At 49.2% G+C, this 22,151-nt stretch overlaps 7 protein-coding genes across 7 annotated transcripts; 5 read left to right on the top strand and 2 right to left on the bottom strand.

Annotated features, from left to right (window-relative positions):
• Nucleotides 1-743: 743 nt before the first annotated feature.
• On the top strand, nucleotides 744-2,773 carry Aud_009778 (uncharacterized protein; the record flags this gene model as incomplete). Its single annotated transcript, XM_043294627.1, has 5 exons — nucleotides 744-840; nucleotides 894-1,140; nucleotides 1,213-1,256; nucleotides 1,378-1,590; nucleotides 1,644-2,773. The coding sequence occupies 5 exons, from the start codon at nucleotides 744-746 to the stop codon at nucleotides 2,771-2,773; spliced, it is 1,731 nt and encodes a 576-aa protein (XP_043150562.1).
• A 981-nt stretch (nucleotides 2,774-3,754) lies between these two features.
• On the top strand, nucleotides 3,755-5,392 carry Aud_009779 (uncharacterized protein; the record flags this gene model as incomplete). The annotated part of the gene is made up of 4 exons (XM_043294628.1): nucleotides 3,755-3,976; nucleotides 4,084-4,423; nucleotides 4,476-5,018; nucleotides 5,127-5,392. 4 exons carry the CDS (start codon nucleotides 3,755-3,757, stop codon nucleotides 5,390-5,392), a joined length of 1,371 nt encoding a protein of 456 aa, XP_043150563.1.
• Nucleotides 5,393-6,599: 1,207 nt separating this feature from the next.
• somA (putative cAMP-dependent protein kinase pathway protein (Som1)) lies at nucleotides 6,600-9,195 on the bottom strand (the record flags this gene model as incomplete). Its single annotated transcript, XM_043294629.1, has 5 exons — nucleotides 6,600-6,770; nucleotides 6,836-7,102; nucleotides 7,158-8,436; nucleotides 8,503-8,654; nucleotides 8,710-9,195. 5 exons carry the CDS (start codon nucleotides 9,193-9,195, stop codon nucleotides 6,600-6,602), a joined length of 2,355 nt encoding a protein of 784 aa, XP_043150564.1.
• A 3,236-nt stretch (nucleotides 9,196-12,431) lies between these two features.
• Aud_009781 (TRAPP complex core subunit BET3) lies at nucleotides 12,432-13,325 on the bottom strand (the record flags this gene model as incomplete). Its single annotated transcript, XM_043294630.1, has 4 exons — nucleotides 12,432-12,551; nucleotides 12,628-12,819; nucleotides 12,898-13,117; nucleotides 13,288-13,325. The coding sequence occupies 4 exons, from the start codon at nucleotides 13,323-13,325 to the stop codon at nucleotides 12,432-12,434; spliced, it is 570 nt and encodes a 189-aa protein (XP_043150565.1).
• A 383-nt stretch (nucleotides 13,326-13,708) lies between these two features.
• Aud_009782 (WD40 repeat domain-containing protein) lies at nucleotides 13,709-15,026 on the top strand (the record flags this gene model as incomplete). Its single annotated transcript, XM_043294631.1, has 5 exons — nucleotides 13,709-13,852; nucleotides 13,917-13,962; nucleotides 14,016-14,096; nucleotides 14,162-14,917; nucleotides 14,974-15,026. The coding sequence occupies 5 exons, from the start codon at nucleotides 13,709-13,711 to the stop codon at nucleotides 15,024-15,026; spliced, it is 1,080 nt and encodes a 359-aa protein (XP_043150566.1).
• A 1,692-nt stretch (nucleotides 15,027-16,718) lies between these two features.
• Nucleotides 16,719-17,817, top strand: Aud_009783 (uncharacterized protein; the record flags this gene model as incomplete). Its single annotated transcript, XM_043294632.1, has 3 exons — nucleotides 16,719-17,181; nucleotides 17,243-17,550; nucleotides 17,605-17,817. The coding sequence occupies 3 exons, from the start codon at nucleotides 16,719-16,721 to the stop codon at nucleotides 17,815-17,817; spliced, it is 984 nt and encodes a 327-aa protein (XP_043150567.1).
• A 618-nt stretch (nucleotides 17,818-18,435) lies between these two features.
• Nucleotides 18,436-22,010, top strand: Aud_009784 (glycoside hydrolase family 47 protein; the record flags this gene model as incomplete). Its single annotated transcript, XM_043294633.1, is given in 5 exon segments — nucleotides 18,436-18,476; nucleotides 18,556-18,926; nucleotides 18,993-19,558; nucleotides 19,616-21,823; nucleotides 21,843-22,010. 5 exon segments carry the CDS (start codon nucleotides 18,436-18,438, stop codon nucleotides 22,008-22,010), a joined length of 3,354 nt encoding a protein of 1,117 aa, XP_043150568.1.
• Nucleotides 22,011-22,151: the final 141 nt, after the last annotated feature.

The raw sequence follows: 22,151 nt of genomic DNA on the forward strand, positions 1-22,151 counted from the left end.
TGTAGGCCCTACAGAGGGTTCGTCGTTTGTCAATCTTCGCGTGCCTATGAAGTTCGCTCGGTGGCTCAATTGCATCATTGTTAAAGGATTTGCGGTGGTCTGTTACGCGACTGCGAGCAGTCTCTGGGCGTTCCAAGTATATGCAAGCGTTCGTAACTTTTCTGGTTCTTTGCAACTCTTGGAGAGGTCTTCTGTTTCTTCGATATTCATCCGCTTGTGGTGTTTACTCTCCTATCGTTTGTCTGCCCTTCACGGATGATTCCCCCTATACCTGACTAGCCTGCTGAGTTTATGTGCCGCTGCCTCTTCACAAATCGGAATAGCGAAATAGATAGCCTTCAATACGCTTATTGCCGCTTCATCCCTCCCACTACGCCTTAGCACAGTACAAGACTCCTATACCATGTTTCGTCGCAAGAACTAAGGGCGCAAGTGTCTCGGCCCAGAGTGTCGTCAGTTAATCTCTTTTGACGCCCTCCTTCCGATATAGGAAATTCTATTCCCAAGTTGCTTATTAGAGCAGGAGCACCCACTGGTACCTAAATATCGCCTGATTTTGTCTTCACCTTCCCGTCTCCATTCTCCATTGACTATCGTCTTCGAGTTCAGTTACTCAGGACTTCTCTTTTCGTCCTTGGCCTGCACGTGCATGTGCTTTTCATTTACTTCAGTATTCTCTACAAAATCCAGCTTCATGAGTCAGCTCTCACTCTTCCCGAGACTCGAAACCGCATAAGTTCAGGATGCGATACGAGAACTGGGATGTGCTGCTCTTCCCTGAGAGCTCCAAGGTGCCGATTCAGGAGTTTAGGACACAATGCTTCGTGACCCAAGAGGAAGGTCGGTGCCAATCCAGTCAGCAAGTACGACATCCCTCACTCATGCCACTACAGTGGAGACTCCGTATATCAACAGCGCTGCCATCGTCAATCCTAGCTCTTACTTCATGCCGCGAGCTTCTGTAGTCCAACTGCCAGTCCTCACCACTTTCATCCCGAGTTTGCCTCAGAATACCCCGTTCCGAGTATCTGTTCATAGCTGGGACAAACCTCGTCCCAGCCTTCTAATGGAGAGTTTGATGCAACCAGATGATGCCTTGCTCTTTGAGATTCGGATCTTTATTGATGGGTTATGTGTTTCGTAAGCCCATTCATCTGATGCAACCCATTCAAGCTCAAGAAATGTGCTAAACTGATCTACAATGCCCGACAGAGGAAGCGTTTTCGGGCAGAGAACTAACTGGCCGCACATTATTGGTAACTTGGGCTTCTCGTCCCTTATTCACATTGCAAGAGGACTGACTGCTTGTCCTGTCTATCCAGAGCTCAGTTCTCGTAGGAGTCCCTTCCTCATCCTCTTCTGAGAGTACACTGACAGGCTTTGAAGATGTTGATAAGAACGGAGATCAGGATTACCTTCGTTTCCCACCCTTCCACCAAGAGATTCTGGAACAGAGACATTGGGAAGCTGGAGACTTGCATGGCAGGATCAGAGTGGCTATAGCTGAAGGATTCGCTCGGCCAAACCGTAACCCTCCGTTCGAGAGAGTCAAGGATGTAATTGCGTTGTCCTTCCAGCATGCGCCGCTGCGTACGTACTTTCTCTTCTCTCTAACCTAGTGATCTCGGCTGATTCCAGAGCAGAAGTCTTAGAGTGCTCTAACATTGCCTGGCCTAATTCTGGCATGTGGTGCCGTGGGCAGCGCGTCTTCAAATACAATGCTGGAAGCGTTATGAGCGGTGCAAAGCAAGAAGAGGACCTTCACGCCCACTCGCCCACTCGACATGAGAATCGAAGCGTGGTAGCCAACAGCAACCGAGTCAGTAAGCCAGCGGCTTACACAGCTTGGCCGTATAGGAATTATCCACCACCTCCCCCGCCTCTGTGGCAAAATAGCAACAAGGAAACAGCTTGGACATATCAGCATACTCAAGAACCTCTCATGGCTGACCCTTTTATCGATCCACACATCCTTGACCCCGCTGCACGCCATCGAGGGGCAAGACCATCTTGGGAGGACGTGTGTATGCCTGATTATATTTCCAGTTCATCCAGCAGCCGCGCTATATCCAGTATGACCGGTATAAGCTACGAGCATAGCAAGCAACCAAGCATTGTTGCTCCTATTGATGAGGAAACGTATTCTCAACTTTTCGAGGGAGTCAGTCCCCCAAAGCCTCTAGCCTGCAATTCTCAAGCACCCAAGAATACGCCATCAGCACTATCTCTTGTAGCTCCTAAGCTTGCTGCCGCCGAAGAGCGTTCATCGTCTTGTGTCAAGACTGCAAGGCGCCCATCGATTCTGAAGGACTTGTCGCAGCCAGGGTCCAGAAGCGTCTCTGGTTCCAGCGTCAAATCCAATCTCCCTGCCGAGGGATTGCTGGAAGCTACAGCAACTTGCAAACTGCACGTTAGTCCAACTACACAGATCAGGAGCAGAAAGGAGGGAACCCCTTCGGATAACAAGGAGAATGAGACCTCAAGCGAGACACCACGCCGGGATAATGACAAGGTCGACCGTACACCTATCAAACTCGCCGTGCGCACAAGTGGAAATTTCGAGACACCCATCGAGTCCAGACGACGCCGTTCTACCACGGGTTCTGCTCGTGGAGGTGTGAGCCTCATTGCAGAAAAGGAGACGTTGCTCCTCAGTCCGTCCACGAACTTGACAGTGGTCGAAGATCATGATCAAAACGCAGGCTTTGATGACTTTCTGGATGCGAAACTTCAGATTATCGACACTGCTGCCGATACAGTTGAGATTGACTAACTCGGGCCACCAACATATGCTCCTAAGTGTCAATAGCAGCTGAGGGGTGATGTATCCTTCGAGAGTTGCTTGGTTTGCTATGCCTGCTACGTTTGCGGCCTCATGCTCTCCGAAGAATCCACACTCATTGATTGTTATATATGCTTCTAAACATATTATTATTGACGACAAGGTTGACCGGTGTTGTAGAGAGGTGATTATTGATGGACCTCCCATCAGAGAAAGACGTTTATTATGCTCAGTTGGTCAGCCCAGCTTTCATCAAAGGTTCCATAGCAGATACAATTACCGTATACTTAGGGTCTGTAAGGCAAAAGACGGTATACTAAACAGTTACCTAGTGAAGATCCATGCGCTCCTAGAACAATCCAGACAAAGATTGATTCGAGTCCAAATCAGCTCGTCATCCTGTTCCCTTCTGAGTTTGCCTCATCATGTTCCCTATAGAGCCCTCACGGCTGTTCTGCTACTGCTAGATACAGTGCATTAGCTCATAAGGTAGGAATGTAAAAACAACAGGACCCGAGGTCCCGAAGTGAGATGGCAGAGATCACCTGCATGACCTCTGCTGCTGCTACATTAGTTGCAGGTGCCTTCTGCGTATTCACACATTCACCCCTTTTGTTTGTTTACTCACCCACATGCTTACAGTCCATCTCATCTTGTGTTCATCTCTCTCCTTCTGCTCCATATCACATCCTCTTCTTTTCTCATCCCAATAGATCATCATTCGGCATGGATTCCTCTGAGAACAATCGTCTAGCCTTTGGCGTCACCGCGTTTCCTTCCAGTACGCCTCACCAAGACAGCAATCAATCTGGACCTAGTCATCAGATTGGTTTCACTTTTCGCCACCCTCAGGCTTGTGGAGGGTTTTCTCAATGGGCCTCAAGTTCAGCTGGCCTGTTGAATGCTTCACCTTCTGTGGGTCATGCTCCTGACGTCTCTGAGAAGACTAATCCAACTACTTCTGATTGCAAAATGGAGCTAGATGCCGCCGAAAATGCTCCTCGTACCGTCGCAGAAGGGGCGCTTGCGGCTTCAGCCGCTGTGGTACGAGGAGAACAAAAGCAGGTCAATTCTCTCGGGCTACTTGCTTCTGAGGCCATCGCCCCTGACAAGACTGAAATGTCGGGGGTAACGAGCCTTGTGCCACTTGCAGCTAGTGCATCGCGGGCATGCGTGGTATTTGAACTTCAGAGCGTAAGCCTATTTCACTCGAGCTAGAGCTGGGGATCCTCTAGGATACCTTTTTCATCTCTATCCCATCAGACTATCGGTAATGCCGAACTGACGGAAATTCAATGCAGGGCCCAGAAAAGTGCCTGCCCCTGGGCTCTCTCGATATATCCACCATTCGCAACGACAAAGTCCTTTATTACTTTGGTGTACTGGCAATACAGGCCCTTCTACTTCCAAAGTTTCAGTGTGACTCTAGCAAAAAGCGTGGCTTTTGGAAAGGCAAGTTGACTTTGTACGGGCTAACCTTTGAGTCGGACTATACCTTCCATACACCCCTCCAAGCCAAAAGCGCTATGGCCCGTAAGGCCCTTGAGAAGCTGCAGAGCCCCTACTCCTCCTGGAAGGTGCCGCCTGAACCGATGGACTGCCCTCTAGCGACGGGGTGGGGTTGGACAGACATCTTGAAAGGTAGCTAACAGATCCTCGCGTTGTGATGATAGCTAATGACCTGATCTGACAGATTACTGCATTCAGAATGGTTTGCCGGAGCCAACATATACCGAGTACAGTCACAAGCAAGGTTGTCGCCATGAGGCTCATGTAGCCAACTTTTCACGCTTTGGAGTACTCAAGCAATACAATCAGGAGTGGAACTCAAGGAATGCCGCTGCCCAAATGACCTTGTATGCGCTTCTGACGTTTGGTCAACTTCCGCCGGATGGCATCAGCGGAGCGGCCGCGCTACGAAATTTCGACGAGGGCCTATTAGTCGTGGTCCCTAGAGAAACAGTCGAAGCGGGTATAAGCAACGGGAAAGATATTTCAAAGGGCCCACGCAAAAGGCTTGGTGATGATCATGCCAACAAAGGCCAAGTTAAAAAGCGAGGGTTCAAAAGCAGCTCTGAGAGCATCAACGCCAACCTTTTACCCTTGGCGGGCAACGCTAGGTTGATACCAGTTGAAGAGCGCGAGGAAAACGTAGAAAAGAGATGGAGCGTCAGCTATTGGGAACTCAAGTCAGAATTGGAGAGAGGCTGCGAGACACACACAGGAAAGCTTCAGAGTAAGGTCTCATCATTGCTATTTCACTCCACTCACCCTTCTTCTCCTACTGCAGGTTGTCCTCACACTGACTTTTTGGGAATAGGAATATGTCAACTGCTCTCTCTAGAAAACCCAGAGTTCCGGATTGAGAGAAACAACGGCAGTTGGAAGGAAGGCGATTACAACGCCGCTGCGTATTTCAACAATGACCCCTTCCTGCGTCGTGCAAGTCCGATCGGAGAGTCCAAAGGCAGCATGTCCGAAGCCAAAGAGGCCTGTGCCCAAAAAGTGATTACATATCTCATCGAGATGGTGAGGGAAGACACTCGTTTGGAAGATGAGGCAGCAAGACAGAGTGATAGGATCAGAAACTGGGGGAGCATTAGCCGCTAAGTGGACTATCTCCGTCTCAGAGTGGTTTCAACTGTATGACTAGAGGATCGCGCATCGAACGCAAACGAACCTGATGTTCTCAAATCTCTATATCAATCGTAGAGCATTGAAGGGTAGAAATGAGCAATTACTCCCGTTCCATCTTCGCAGGCATAATTCATATCCCTGTTAGATTGAACAAAAGCTAGGCTGTTACAGATTGTATGGGACCTGCTACCATAAATTGGTTTGTTGAGGCCATCTGCCGCAAGCCCTACCTCCATTACCTTGTCAATGAACTTGCAACTTGAGAACACTCGGCCTGAGCATTCTCTGAGCTGTGTCTAGCCTGGCAAGGGCTGGCAAAGTCCTGGTTCGAGTTAGAGTAATGAAAAGCAAGCGGATGATAGGGCTGCCATCACAGCTATCGTCAGAATTGCTAGGAAGTGGATAACCCCAGCCAGAAGGACGCAGCTTTCTTCCTGAATTGTCGACTAAGGAAAGGAAAATAATACTATTAGGAAACTACATCATGGGCGATTCTCCGTAAAAGGCCTTTCAGGATCACTGAAGACAGAGAAACTGACTAGGAGAAGAGATGTTTGAAGGTCTGCAACTTCCTCAATTCATAAGCCATTTCCGGAGAGGATCCTCTCCTTGACTAGGGTCTCATCATTTAACGCCGCAACGTACAGGAACCACTGACCGGAGCCAAAACAGGAGACAACCAAAGAAAGAAGCTCAAGGTAAGCAGGATAAGAGAACAGTAAAGGGGACAGAAGAAAGGCACATTTTGAGGAGAGAATCTAAAAGATTCTGAAGGGACAATGAGGATTTATGTTTAGTTATAACTTGCTGCCCATTCGGAAACTCACGAGAATAGAATATTAAGTAACGAGGTAGAAATAAAAGTGGGAGAAGGAAAAGAGAAGAATGTAGAGGCTCATAGTCACAGATACCCAGGTGAGTCAGATGCCGTCAAAGACAGTGGAAGGCATCTTGATAAACTGCAAAAAAGGAAGGGATATGCATGGAAGAATACGACCAACGCCAGTCTCACAGCAAGTATCCAAATCATGTCGACAGACAAGTAACAAAGGAAATGAGAAAAGGAGAAGAATAACAGAGCAACCGAATAGCACAAGTTGGGCACAAGTTTGGAAAGTTTATGAAATGTACAGAGCAAGGGTATAATGGAGTTTCAAAATTGAAGAACCGACGGACTCATTTATAAGCCATCTCCGGCACCGGTCTCAACACCATCTGTTGGATAGGAGATGTTTGGATCAAATCCGAATCCAGCAGTATCCGCATCAGTGTTGAGGAAGGTATCGAAGTCGAAGTTCTCAAGGATATCGGGGTTCTCTAGAGCGCTGAAATCAAGATTGAACGCAGACGCCTGTTGTCTGAATTAGTAACCATCGCTCAACGGGAACTGGACGAAGGAATGGAAGAATATCATACATCAGGGATGCTGAGGTCATTGAAAGACTGCTGGGTCTGATCCGGGGGTGGTTGTTGCACTATAGGTTGAGGTGCTGGTGCCGATGTTGGCTGCTGAGGAGCACCCGTCGTCGGATTCGGCCCCGCCTTGTTGAAGGAGCTAGGATGCTGAGGGGTGATCGGCGTCGACGGAGTGGGTGTGGTTGGAGGATGTTCGGCTTCGGAGGAGGGTGTAGCAGCCGTGTTCGCGGCGGCAGCAGCGGCAGCAGGTTGCTTCTTTGTGGTTCGCTAGAATTGCGTTCAATACAGGTAAAACAAAAACAGTGGATATAGTAAAACATACCTTCCGTGCAGTGTCCTTGGGCTCTTTCTTCTTCGGTGCCGGTTTACTCGTCTGCTGAGGCGTCGGAGGAGCAGCGTTCTGGGTTTGAGGAGACGCCCGACCAGTGTTGACACCAGCCGGCGGAGCCTGAGGAGGCGGCATGGAGTTCTGAGTCTGAGGTGTCCCAGTAGATTGAGGCTGCTGGGCCGGAGAATGTTGTGGTGCCATGGGTTGACCCTGTTGCTGCTGCCAATTGCCACTCGGAACCCGGTTGACTGCTCCAGCCTGAATGGGCTGGCCCATTTGAGGTCCGGTGAAGGCCGGATTAGAGCTCGGCGGACGCATACCGTTCGGACCGGCCATAGCATCCGGCATGCCCTTCATGAAGAACTGGCCGCCAGCCATGTCAGGAGGCATCTGGCCGCCGTTGAAATTCATCGCAGCCGGCGATCCACGGTTCTGAGCCATGGCGTCTGCCGCGCTTGGTGATCCTGGGAGACCAGTCTGAGGCATTTTCGGCGTACCTCGTTTCATCTGATCGTTGGGGTTTGGTGACGTGCCCGCCCTGCTACCTTGGGGAGAGGTGCCTGGAGGCAAGCCTTGTTGCCCAGGCATCGGGGGCTGGCCATCAGTGCGAGACATGCTGTCCTGCTCTTGACGAGCCATCATCAGACGCCGCTTATTCTGCTGTTCAAGCAGCATCAACTGCATTTGATAATCCTGGAGAGCATGGTTACCGTGCTGACCGCCAGGTGTCTGCATCCCAGCCCGTACCTGGGCCATCTGACCATTCGCGCCGTAGTAGTCGCCATTCATCGGATACATACCCTGGCCGTCTGGCATAGGCACCAGATCGGTCTGGTTCGGCATCACACCGGGGTTCATTAAGCCATTCGGAATGCCCTGGTTATTCAGTGCTGAGCGTGAGTGATGAAGGGCTAAGTTCTGAGCATATACCTGGATGGATTTTTGCTGAGCAGCAGGACCTGGTTGCTGGAAACCCGCAAACTGGGCCGGATTCATCGCCCGTGGGTTGAGTCCGTTCTGCATCAATAGCGCTTGCGAGTTTGGCTGACCCGGCATGCCTTGTCCTTGGCCCCGCCCATTGGGCGCCAACTGTTGCCCGTTCATAGGACCGTTCTCGAGGCGTGGCCGCTTCGAGGGTGAAGGCGCATTTTCCGCAGAGGAGGGAGATTGTGGGCGGTGTCCATTCATGTCCATGTCAGAATGCTCTCTTTGCATCTGCTGCATCATATGCATCTGCTGGTTTTTCTGAAGCTGTGCGATTTGCTGCTGCGAACTGTTTGAGTATTCAATCAGTACAGGTTCTCGCGCAAGACAGCCGGGCTCTGAAGAGGATACGTACAGTCCGCCGGTATTGTTCTGCAATACGGTCTTCTGAAGGTTTGCAGGGACCATGCCGTTGCGGCGCATATTGAGGGGACCCATCTGACCGGGCATCACTGGTTGTTGCCGTAACAATTGATTGTGTTGCTGCTCTCTTAGCCGCATCATATTCTACGAAATACCAATTAGACTCATTTCATCCGGAGCAGGAGGAGCGGGGAATTACCTGAGTGTGTTGGAGATACTGTCTCACGTCGTTGCTGTTCCCTTTCTTGCGCTGAGCCCAGAAGAAATCCCAGAACAGACTGAACCAATCTAAGAGGAAAGAGGATTGTTGACTTTCGCTGGCGAGATTAGGTCGAGGAAGGTCATCAGGAATCTTAATCTTATCACCGTCCTTGCTATCGGTCATCATCGCATCGCCTTCGACGCCATTCATGTCTTCACGACGGTGACCCGGACTTGTTTTTGTTGGGGGTTCAGTGTTCAATTTGATCGACTCGTCTTTCACGAGAGCCCTTGCACATTCATGATAGCCACGTTTCAGAAAATAGTCATAGATGTAGGTGTTGAGGTTGTTGATCATCGTCTCAGGTATGTTGTTCACATTTCCATCGTTACGAGGAGCCGTGGAACCGTTATTCATCATAGGAACACCACCGACCGGGCCCCCAACCCCAGGATTCATCCCCGTCACATTCATCTGATTCATGGTGGCACTGCGAGGAGTCTGGCCACCCTCGCCTGCTGTTGGTCCCTTATGAAAGCCGTCGGCGAGATTCTGTTTCAGTGCGCATCCACAGTCTCGAGGCGAGATATCTCACCACAGATCGAAGACGAGGCGCGCGTGCGGATTGGTGGTATGGGGGTACTGGAAGATAGGAGAAGGCGAAGTGACCGGCGCTTCGAACTCAACAAACAATACCTCTGGGTGATTCCCTTTTCGAAATCAAGCACAAATACAAGATCGAGAACCAAAGTCGATATGCCCGAACCAACTCCAGATAGCGTCCACAAATCTACCGATGTAAGTCAGATACCGCGCTGATGCGAGTGCAAATTGAGAAAAACAGTGACTACCCACTGGGAAAAGGAAAACAAGTGTGATTGTCTCAGGAGTAGACGCGAATGGGGACAATGTTGTAACAATCGATGCTTTTCACGCGCAATCGGGGAAAAACCAGTATGGCACGGTACGTGGGATCTCTTAAGGGATCTATTGATCTTAGGTAAGGTTGGGACAAAAGCGAGAGGGAGAGAGTGTAATAGAACAGCCAGAGGGAAAAGTGCGCGATAAGATTAGTCGGGGTGGTTCGATGAGCGACAAGAAGGGGCGAGAGGCGCAAGATGATGGAGGAGAGGACGGGTGCGGCGCTTTAGGGGAGGCAGGTCAAATCATGCCCCAACGGGCACCACTTGGGGAGAAAAAGAGAACGAAGGAAAAGAATTCAAGACGGAAATACCTCGATGAGCTGTGGAAGAAAGAGATGACGGTGGATTCGGCAAATCCGGCCGATCTTACGAGGAAACGGTTGGAGGAAGAGGAGGAGGGGGAAAGAGGCGAAGGTTAGGACAAGGTGTGAAGCGGTGGATCTGAGGTGATCTGGTGGGTGGGAGGACGTGGATATCCAGCGCGGTTCCTGGAGGTGGTGCTGGGCTTCCTTTACCCTTCAGTGGCACGTCGGCTGGGCGTAAATCGCTTGTTCGGCTCGGATTAACTTGTGCGGAACTCGGCGGGAGGGCTGGGAGATGCTGCGTTCTCGCGTATTTCTGAGCATGCAACCCAGAGAGGCGAAGAAACGGGACTCCCGTCGATACTTTACAAAGCGAGAATGGTAAAAAAATTAAGGCGATAAGAACTGATGGATGACAACAAGAAAATGACGGAGATCTAAATTTATGGGTTCATTGAGATCGAATCCCAAATGAGACTCATCAATAATTTTGATGAGGGAAAAACAGGTAAAGAAAAGAGAGGAAAGTGGCAGGTTGGAATATCTGGATGTATCGCGCGGATGATTCTCGCAAAATCATTGTTCCGAATATGCAACAGTTGTTATACATCGTAATGGAAGCATACAGTGAGCGATTTTTCCATGATTTAGAAGATAAGCTGGGGGAATCAGCGTGGAGGGGTAGCAGGATACAAATGAAATCTATATCATTATTAGCAGAGAATTTATTTCCTGGCATGCAACCACATATAACAGTCCCGAAGTCTGCTGGAAGAAAGTAAAGTCGTATTGAGAATACATTACCAGCGGCTAGCTAGGTAGGAACCATCAGGTAATACCAGCAAAAACATAGGTACCAAGGCAGAGGAGCTATCTAGCAGACTATGAGATGGATACTTTGTGGCTATCATACTGGATTAGACATATACAACTGTAAAGTTTTCCGACTTACTTCGCACATTGAGATGTCAAGTCTGTCTTGTGGCAATCCTCCGTCTCTTCGCGATGTCCTATGAGGTATCTACATAGTAGATGTCATCAGATGATAGGTGCTTTTCCCCAGACACGGTGATCATACCACAGGAAACCGCTTCTCATCATATCTTTGCCCGATCAGTCCATGTGGTAGTACAAGCATAGTCGTGGATTGCCCGCCAGATTCGTTCCGAATTTCTAATTCATGATTTGTTTTGAAACTCCACAGAATCTGCGTGGATGGTTCCATTTCCCGTTGTGCATTGATTGTATTCATATTTCAGGTTTTTCAGCTAAGTATTAAGGTTGACAATGGCGATCATCTAGAAAGACACCTAGCCCCAGTTAGGGGTTATCTTTCTTGAAAGGAAACCAAAATGATGTTGTCAGCCAGAAAGTAAAATTTTAAAATTTTAATTAAAAATAGAAATAGAAAATGAAGCTTATCAACTGTTTTATTTCAGGTACCTAAGGGTGTATCTGAGCGTACACCAGTGTTTCTGGAACTTCCCTGGACGTTTTGCATGATCGTAATTCTCTAACATACCATGATTTTAAACAATGGTTTTGGCAAAGTAGCTGCCAGGTCATTGATGCAGCCATCTAGCAACATCAACCCATATTGCTGTATACTTTGCCTTTCCAATCTCTTGTCCGCCTTTGAGATACTTTGGAAACTTGTTCCTCCAAGAACCAAATCGAAGAGCAGGCACGCGGCTATTGAAGCAGAGACCACGGCAGAAGAGGCGATAACAGAGCTCCAAGAGGCAGTACTGGCATCCATACCCCATTATCAACCACTTCTTTGAATATATAGCCGTTGGATAGGGCGCGGCTTTCATCAGCGAGAACTTCTGTTCCTTGTTACGGGGAGACCAATCGTGTTCAGACTGTGAAGATTGAGGGGAACAGAAACAACACTTAGCAGATCAGTGGTTAGACCAGAGCTGTCTGAGACAGCTGCCAGGGAGGCACTCCTCATTTCGTAGGAGGAGGTTCTCTTCATGTCAAGCCAGTGTCGTAGGCAGAGCGCGGTCCCTAGGCTAGGATATACGCATCTTCCAGGAATGGTGGGTTTATATTGGGAAGTCATCATTGTGACGTTTTGGCAATGCCGCTAGTAACTGAGCTGCCTGGGATTCTACTTCGCCAGGAAATCAGTCAAAGCGTCTGGTACAATTCTTCCAATCATTCCCAGCATACATCAATAGGTTGATGTTGCTAGATGGCTGCACCTGTGCTCTCTCAACTGCAGACAGATTTATATGGTTAAGTATTGTCACGTGTGCCGGTGGAAATGATGTTGAATTCAACTTTGGATTGCGTTTTCCATAGCATGAGGCAGAACCCTCGTATTGAAACCGCCGGCCGAGCGAGTTTCGACCAGCCAGGAAGAACAAGTGGCTATTTTTTTCATGATCGTAATTGCATGGGCATGAAATGATTCGAACTGCATAAATTCAGAACACCAGACGCCCTGAAAGTCTAAAAGTGCCCCATTTGAATAATCCTCTTCAAATTATTCCTCATCCGGCGGCATCTCATCCTCGATGTATCGTACCAATGATACTCGCATCTCCGTGGTATCATCACCTCTTAAAACATCACTGACAAAGTGGGCTTCAATTTGCATTTGGACCTAAGTGGGACGTCAGAAATCCAGCTGCTGGAAGTGCTAACTTTCATGCATATGCTGCCTCCTGGCTGCGTCTTACCATTTCGAGTGCACCTCTTAAAACACCGCACAAAATATTGGAAAACCACAGTTCGTCTTGTGCTCTTCCATCGTCGGGAAGCTCCACAAAGTCCGCCAGAGGGTTTTCGTCGAAAATGAGAGAGAACTGATTGTTGTCGCTCGTCCAGTTCGTGACTGTAGGAGTGATATTCAGGAATATCTTGAACCCGACCTATTCCCGCGGTAATTGTCAGTGACTATGTCTCTATTTCTATTCATGTGAATCTCATGCAACATGATCACCTCTTACCTTTGAGATCATATCCGCCGTCTCTCGGAAGTTGGCGCATCGGCCCATGCCAGACTTGGCCAGGAAATCTTCGATCAGTCGCATACCGATATTATAACCCATTTTGTCCAGCTGTTTGTTGACCTCTTGATAGTTGCTGTCGTAGTCCTGACATAATTGCGCGACAATTGTTCCATAAGTCAAAGTAACCAGCTCCGCATTAACCTTGTCAACCCTCGTCCTAAAATTGGCAGCATCAGTTGATGCACTTGCCTCCAGCAAAATTCGCAAGCTGCAAATAAGAGTTTCGAGGGTAGGTAGAGGCGCTCAGCTTACTGACTTCCAGAGCCTATGTTGGGATGATTAGCCAAGGTACTCAACATCTGGAGCGACAACACAAAACAGACTCACTCTTCTCCAATCCGGGACACCTTCGTGGAGGACGACATGTCTAGCTTTGCATCTAAATGATCTCAGATCCGGTAGAACGATCGGTTTCTTGACCAGCCTGCAGGTTATGTGATTCAGTTGAGACAGTAGTCAAATGTGGATAATCTACAACCCCCGCTGGAGTTGGTGGATCAATGAGCATGCAGGCGGAGTTGCCTATGGGTCCGCGGGTTAGCGGCTAACGCGTCTAATATACTCGTAGGCGCTTTTGGGAACTTGCGCAAAAGATTAACTGCTCGATGACGGTAGACTGTTCTGAAGTATATCCGCTTCCAATTGCCCATCGACCTGTTTTTTTCTTTTATTTCTTGTTCCCGTCTTGTTGCTTTCTGCATCAGCTTAGGTCCCTCACAATATCAAGTCAACGCGTTCTGCCGCAGTGATGTCGGGAGAGAAAAGACCAGCACAAGCAGCCTTTGGCTCCTCAAATCAACTTGTGGTCAAACGAAAGAAGTCCGACGGGGATATCAACGCCGGGACGGCTGTTGTGAAAACTTCAGCTCAGAATGGAACTCTTGTGCAAGCAGTATGTGACCCCTGGACTGCTGCTTAGCGATCTTGAAGAGTTCTTTTATTGATCACCATGGCAGATTCCTCGCACCAGTGGGCTTGACGCCCCCATTATGGAACTGACAGGTGAGGCACAAGGCTGGAACGGCTTGGATTTTGCATTAATACCGCATTCACAGGTCATTCTGGCGAGGTCTTCACTGTGCGATTTGACCCCACAGCACAGCACATTGCGTCTGGCTCCATGGATCGGTCTATATGTGAGTCGCAACTGAAGCTCAGCATTCTACTGCGCATGACTGACGCTTCTTCTGCCAACCCGCAGTACTTTGGAACACATATGGGCAATGCGAGAATTACGGCGCTCTGACCGGCCATCGTGGGGCGATTCTGGATTTACAATGGTCGCGAGATTCACGGGCGATTTTCTCCGCATCGGCGGATATGACACTAGCGAGTTGGGATTTGGAAACTGGACAGAGAATACGACGCCACGTTGGGCACGAGGAGATTATAAATTGTCTTGACATCAGCAAACGAGGCCAGGAGCTCCTGGTTAGCGCGAGCGACGACGGTTGCATCGGAATTTGGGACCCAAGACAAAAGCATGCTATTGAATATCTCGAAACAGAGCTTCCCATCACCGCAGTAGCTCTGTCGGAAGCAGGAAACGAAATCTACAGTGGAGGTATTGATAATACAATTCACGTTTGGGACTTGCGAAAGAAATCTGTTGTGTACTCCATGGCTGGCCACACGGACACCATCACGTCCCTGCAGATTTCGCCGGACTCGCAGACACTACTTTCCAACTCTCATGACTCCACAGTACGCACTTGGGATATCCGGCCCTTCGCTCCAACAAATCGACACGTCAGAACATACGATGGTGCCCCCATGGGGCTGGAAAAGAACCTGATCAGGGCAAGCTGGGATCCAAAGGGTGAAAAGATTGCAGCTGGTAGCGGCGATCGAAGTGTTGTGGTCTGGGACTTCAGGTCTGGGAAACTTCTATATAAGCTTCCTGGACACAAAGGCACTGTCAACGATGTGCGATTCTCGCCGAATAATGAGCCCATAAGTGAGTCACACCGAATCTGTTTCATGTCTTCTCCAGTGGCTAACCCTGTCGCGCAGTTGTATCTGGATCGTCAGACCGGACACTCATGCTTGGTGAGCTTGGCAAATAAAAATGTCCTAGAATCAAAAAATACCTACATTTCTTGCATGCGGCACTACGCGCATGATTAGCTCCTCAGTGTCATGAGGCGAATTCATCCACTCCAGGCTGTGCCAAGTTTGTCGAACGTCCTCCCCGGAATCCTACTCCCGTGACCACTTGAAGTGCTACTCTCTTCAGCGATATGGCATACTCCTCGAATTATTGGTCGCGCAGTTTACAGAAAGATATCCAATTCACGTTCATCATTTTTATACCCTCAGAGACGGGTTGAGTCAAGGCTTGGCAGGAGCTGTAAGACATCAAAGGGCAGGACACTTCGTAAGTCATAGCTGGGTTTTTAGAGCAAGAACTGGTATATTTCTCCTTTTGATGTCTACCAACGTCAAAAGAAATATCATTTTAATCTTAAATAGCCTTTGTCATGTACACACAATCTGTGCATCTAGTTAGCATGAGCCCCACGCAAGCAACTCTGAGAATACTATACATTTGTTGATTGTAGTGTATTCTACTCTTTGACGGCTGGATATCTACTCAATAGCAGAACAAGCTAGTATCCGTCTGCAAGGTTATTGAGATTTCTAATAATAATTACTGGCAATAAGTAGTTCAGTGACCATTGGCCATTAGTCCTGGGGGTTATTGAGAGCTGTTCTGAAACATTTGATGTCTTGTGCGCGTGTTTTAGCGACAATTGAAGCTACACCCCCTAGTATCTATATCTAGCACGTTCCTCGGCCCTTTCGGTCTCAGTATGCTCATAATTATAGAGGGTGGGGTGAAAACATATCCAGAGAACAGACGCAATTCAGACCATCCAAGGACAACTGCCATCATCATCATCCCAGAATATATTCATAATGATTCATTGATCAAGGTCATGGTCATACGTAGACATGTGGGTCTATCAGGGGTTGTCTGTCTTCTTAGTCCAGCTAGTTTGGGCCTCTCCGCTATTAATGGATGCAACTTTAACGATACTCTGCAGGGCCAGGCTGGATGTGCTGTTCCAAGATTCTTGGCCCTTGAGCTTCTGTGCTTCTGTCTTTCTATTTTTCTGAGTCTCTTCCTGTTGGCGCTTCTGTTTCTTTCTTCTACTCTCTCAATTCACCTTGATACCCTTGCTTTTAGTCCATAACATTATTGTAATCCACCAGCTTCTGGACACCGCTGAGCGGCCAGGTGCTCCTCTTTCTCCTCAATCTTTTCGCAATTTGAGATATATCGATCCTCTTAACCATTGCAACTCAATAAATCGTCTCTCCAATTACTGCGACTTCTGGAATTTTGGCTTGGAGCGAAAGATCCGGATCCATACTTTACGTTTCCCCTCCGGCCTCTCCCAAACGCTGCGGCTTTCCTTTTGTCTATAGTTGTATAACATTGGTAGTACGTTTATTTTACTCACCCACAAACCTCTTCGATATCAGATTGCCGGTCTTGCATACGCAGGGTGATCAGCTCTGGCGGTTTTCGTCGCAGTCCAAGCCCCCTTCACAAGTCTGTTTACGGGTTGCGCAACGGATGCGGAAGTCGGTTAGGGGATGCATACCATCAAAAACCGAGTCGACTGTTTTTGTTAGAGAAGCTTGGTATACATAAACAAGGGACTCGAGAATTAAGATCGATCAGTTATTCTTTCGTTCTTGACCTTCCAATAGCCCCCGATGCTTTATCCGCCTGATTGGTTTTAAACGAAATGGACCCGCCTCGAGTATCAACAACACAGCAGACCAAGCCTTCACAGTCATCGCTCAATTCAACATTCCACCAAAACGGCAGCAATCGAACAATCTCATATCTTCAAAACGAGAGTCAAGGTCCTGAATATGGCGCTGGACGCCTGGACCCCCATACCCCGGGCGAATCTGCAGCGCCGGGTGATTCGGGCTTAAATGCCACCGTCTCTCCAGATACACCACCTGTGCCGCATATTCCAGTCAACCTGCCGCGTCCTGCTGACAATTCGGATTCGAACGGTGAATGGCCGTCCGACGCTCGCTTGACCAGAGAAACACAGACTGAGAGGTCGCGCAGAGAAGCTGCTCGCTCTGGTCAGCAGAGAAGATCGTGCATGCCAGCCCTCAGAGACAGAAGTATAAGGAGGCGACTATACACATTGATCCCGGCCACAATATTCCTACTCGCTATTATCGCTTTCTGTAAGCTCGTTCCTGTTCTCTCCTGCTCTTTCAGCTCAATTGGTGCTTACAAAATGCGTAGACCTCGCAATACACTCCGCGACACACCTCGGTCAGGAAATTCATATTCTATTGATCTTCATGATCTTGATTCTCTCCATCATCTTCTGCCATGCTTTGATTCGCTTCGCTATGGAGATCCTGCAGGATCCCAGGTCTACTGTTGCGAGTAATCGCATACCCAGTAGAGTAGGCCCAATGGGATATGCTCAGCCAGATCGCCCCATTCAGGTCACACTTGCGGGAGATGAGGAAGCTTTGGTCCACGGCACCGTACGGGAAAAGGTCACGGCTCCCCCTCCAGCATATGGTCTATGGAGAAGTAGCGTGGTGAGTGTCTAATCCATCTCCTTCGCGTTGTTCTGACCATTAATGCTCTCTCAGAGAATCAACCCTGATCTCCTCTATTGGCGGCGTCTAGAGGACGATGAGCTTCCACCCGCAGCCATCAACGGAATGGAAATGAGGTCGAACAGGAAACCTCCAGCGCCTAGACCTCCTAGCTACACATCCGATGATGGTGTCGATTACGTGATTCAAGCTCAACCACGACTTTTCACTACCCGACATGATACGGAAGATCCAGCGCGTCAGTAATGCGTCGCGTCCATAGCTCGCCCATGGCGTGCTGTTTACTCTGCTTTGAAAATGTTTTGGCATAGCGCATTTTGTTACTCGAGATATCCCATGTTGAGACTTGTATCATTGCATCAGTATATTTGATTTAGAGCGAACATTTCATCCGGCTACTCGGTCACTGTCGACATCAAAAATGAAATTTTCCAATAACACACAAAGACCAGTCCTCAGCTCCTTTACGAGAGTTTCTTGTGCTACATATCAGATAAAATAAAAGTAAAATCTTAGACTGTGCTTGCGCTGCTGGCGGTATATGGAAACGGCATATCTGGCCTTCAGTAAACTGTCTTAGCCAACCGCCTGCCAAACGTTGGCGCGGGATGAATTTAAACCTCACGTGCGACAATATTGTTGCCACGAAACAACATTTCTTCAAGTCTCGAGGGGCCGTCGATAATCCGGTAGAACCTCCGAGACCTCTGACTTATTTGACGAGAGAACAGAAATTCAAGTTCCCATGTCATCTGCGGCTGGTTCGCTTCTGCGGTAATGCGCTCGGGATGTGGGAGCTTACAGATGTCCGACCTTCGATCAGCATGCATGATTTGGGTCTCACTCCTGTCGCTATGGCTCGCCATGGCTCAGGGTATGAGGACATCTCAGATAAATGAACTCAGGTATTTCTGTCTGGTAGATTCATTGTCGTTTTGCCTTGCAATGAGCGTCTCGCTGATCAAATCAATGAGCTCAATTCAGGACAGAGACCGAGCATATGTTCTACCATGGATTCGAGAATTATATGAAATACGCGTTTCCGGAAGACGAGCTGCGTCCTTTATCCTGTCGTCCGCTTGTTCGCGATCGTGATAACCCCGCGCATGCTGAGCTCAACGACGTCCTGGGAAATTACTCCCTTACCCTGATTGACAGCCTATCCTCGTTAGCGATATTGTCATCTAGTCCGGATGAAGGTGAGAGAGCTTGGAACCACTTTCAAGACGGAGTGAGGGATTTTGTTAAGCTATACGGGGACGGCTCGGATGGCCCTGCTGGTCAGGGCGAACGGGCAAGGGGGTTCGATATTGATAGCAAAGTACAAGTCTTTGAGACCGTCATTCGAGGGCTAGGTGCGGTATTTCCGTCCCGTCAATGGCTATGACGGCTATTGTATCTGACATTGAATTCTGGTATAGGTGGATTGCTCAGTGCTCATCTCTTCGCCGTTGGTGACCTCCCAATCACCAGATATATACCGCCAGAACCGGAAGCGACCTTCGCCAAGGCGTGGAACAAACCAGCGATTCCAGGGCACGATCATGGCATCAAGTGGACAAATGGATTCGTATATGATGGTCAGCTCCTCCGGCTCGCTGCTGATCTGGCAAATCGCCTTCTACCTGCCTTCTATACGGACACTGGTCTTCCATACCCTCGAGTGAATCTGCGGCACGGCGTTCAACGGCGCCCGTTCTATGCGAATTCACCACTGAATGCAAATAAACAATGCCATGGGCCCGATCGTGAGGTCTGTCGAGAAGACCGTCAGCGCGCTCCGTCAGAGACCACGGAAACTTGCAGTGCGGGTGCAGGCAGCTTGGTTCTCGAGTTCACGGTTCTGAGCAGGCTCATCGGAGATGGTCGATACGAAGAACTTGCGAAGAGAGCATTTTGGGCTGTTTGGGCGCGAAGAAGCGACATTGGATTGGTTGGTTCGGGAATAGATGCGGAATCAGGTCGTTGGGTTCATTCTTATACCGGGGTAGGTTCTCTCTGGGACCTGTTTATACTGAATACTCACTGACACTGATGACTATAGATTGGCGCTGGCATCGACAGTTTTTTTGAATACGCTTTCAAATCGTACGTCCTGCTCTCGTCGGGACGACGCTCCTCGCATGATCCCACAAGTCCCTGGCAGGCCCTGGATGGTTACTTCCCGCCGTTGAGTGAATATGAGCACTCAGCGGAAGCCTTCCTGCACGTGTGGGAAGAGTCTCATGCGGCTATCAAAAGGCATCTATATCGAGGGGAGGGTTATCAACACCCGCATGTGATTCAAGGCGACATTTTTACCGGCGCCACACGGGCATTCTGGATCGATAGCCTGAGCGCTTTCTATCCAGGCCTTCTTTCGATAGCAGGGGAGCTGGACGAGGCCATAGCTATACACCTTTTGACGACAGCAGTCTGGACCCGATTCTCTGGCCTTCCTGAAAGATGGAACGTTGCCACCGGGAACATTGAGGGTGAGCTTTCTTGGTACGGTGGCCGACCGGAGTTCGTTGAGTCCACATACTACATATACCGGGCCACCAAGGATCCGTGGTATCTCCATGTTGGCGAAATGGTACTCCGGGATCTCAAACGCCGGTGTTGGGCGAAGTGCGGCTGGGCCGGCCTCCAGGACGTCCGCAGCGGAGAGTTGAACGATCGAATGGAGAGTTTCTTTCTGGGAGAGACTGCCAAATATCTGTTTCTCTTATATCACCCTGACCATCCTTTGAATAACATGGATCGGCCCTTTGTCTTTTCAACCGAGGGTCACCCGCTCATTATACCTACAAGTCCCAGTGCCGGCGCCCATCAGCATAGGAAGGAGGCGCAGCATGAAGAGCTGGTCAATCTATCAGTTTGCCAATTAGCACCTCAGCCACCGACATTCGGTCTATCCTCAACGGCGGCGCGTCCTGATGTTTTCCATGCTGCAACTTTGGCTCGTTTGCACCTAATGCCGAGCAGAGGCCCGACCGAAGGACCTATCCTAGAGTATGCGCATGACCATCCTAGTGTGACAGTGTCCGATCTATCTTCACCGACCAACTACACGTTTTACCCGTGGACTCTTCCCCCTGAATTGGTGCCCTTCAACGCAACAAGCTCACCGATGACCTCGCGACCCACACTCGACATCTCTTTCCCAGCCATTCCGGGTATGGTCTTGGGTCCCGGGTCAATTGAGCGGATTCGGGACGGCATTTTCATTAAGAACATCGGTGGCCTTCGATTGAGCATGGTTCAGGATGTGCCGTCACACGATGCGACGGGGAAGGCGAGCCAGGATGATTTCCGTGTGCAGGTGATTAACAATGTGCCTTTGGGCAAAGATGAGAAGGTATACCTCTCACGAGAAATCACCTTTGATATCCTCGATCCCACTGATCCGAATTTCACTCGGATGCGCGACTCTGCCATGATTGACATAGTCATTGACGTAATACCAGATCTTCTCCGTCGAGGAAATGATTCGAATGGTAGTCGCAAACAAGGTGCTGAGGAGCATAGTCAAAACCATGTCATCCAAGAAAACGCATCCATCGACGACAAGATCAGGAGCGTCGACCCTTCGAACTCCGGAATGAAGAATGTGTTCTCATCTCTAATGGACACAGTGTCTTCACTACTGCGGGACGAGAATCCAGGGTTGACGACCCAATCATCCTCGAGAAAGTCGTCTATTGTACGGTTGAGCCTGCCAGCTGCTGTATCTAGCGGCGCAGGCTCGGCTCCCGTCCCAGAGGTGGAGGACGCCTCTATTGTATCCATCTCGGGGGAGCCGTCTAAAAGTCGCCTGTCGTGGTCCACCATTTACTTTGCTGATGAGATCTGTGACCATCGAATCTTACGGGAGATTGCTCAAAGTCATCAAGTCCTGGTCATCAAACGAGGCGGGTGCAGCTTCTCTCAAAAACTGCGCAACATCGCCGCTTACCCACCGTCGCGACATGCCCTCAAGCTTGTCATTGTGGTTGATTACGATGAGACGACTTTCGCGGAGGCTTCAACATCCAAATCTCCACCTTCTGCAGGTCTGGCCGCCATTCGCGCTGAACCGTTTCTTATCCGGCCATTATTAGACGAGCCGCAAATGACCGCAGGAGGGCTTCCCCGTCGCCATCCTATTAGCATGTTGATGGTTGGCGGCGGCGAGGAAACGTACGAGTTGCTGCGACGAGCGACAGGTGTTGGCATTAAGCGACGCTATTCGGTTCGCTCTCAGGGCATACCGATCAATAATCTGTATATAGTTTGAAAGATGTGCATAGACATCTACCAATACAACGCAGATATACGACTCCACGATGACCGATGATCCTCACGACGTTGGAGCCATTCTGAAACTCGTCAGAACCTCCACCTATCTTTTTGACCCTCTTGAGAATTTAGATTTCTTGTCGGGCTTGAACACCTGTACGTTGGAGGGTTCCGATTGATTTTTACGATATACGAAGTGTTTAAAGTCCAATAGGCAACGGGACAAAGCGCATTGACAGACACGTTCAATAATATACAGGAGGACTTGGATAGTTCCTGAGAATTTTACTACCAAAAGCCAAAGGCTATGGGTTGCGACG

This window comes from Aspergillus udagawae, assembly GCF_001078395.1.
Source record: "Aspergillus udagawae IFM 46973 DNA, scaffold_8, whole genome shotgun sequence".
Classification (NCBI taxonomy): Eukaryota; Fungi; Ascomycota; class Eurotiomycetes; order Eurotiales; family Aspergillaceae; genus Aspergillus; species Aspergillus udagawae.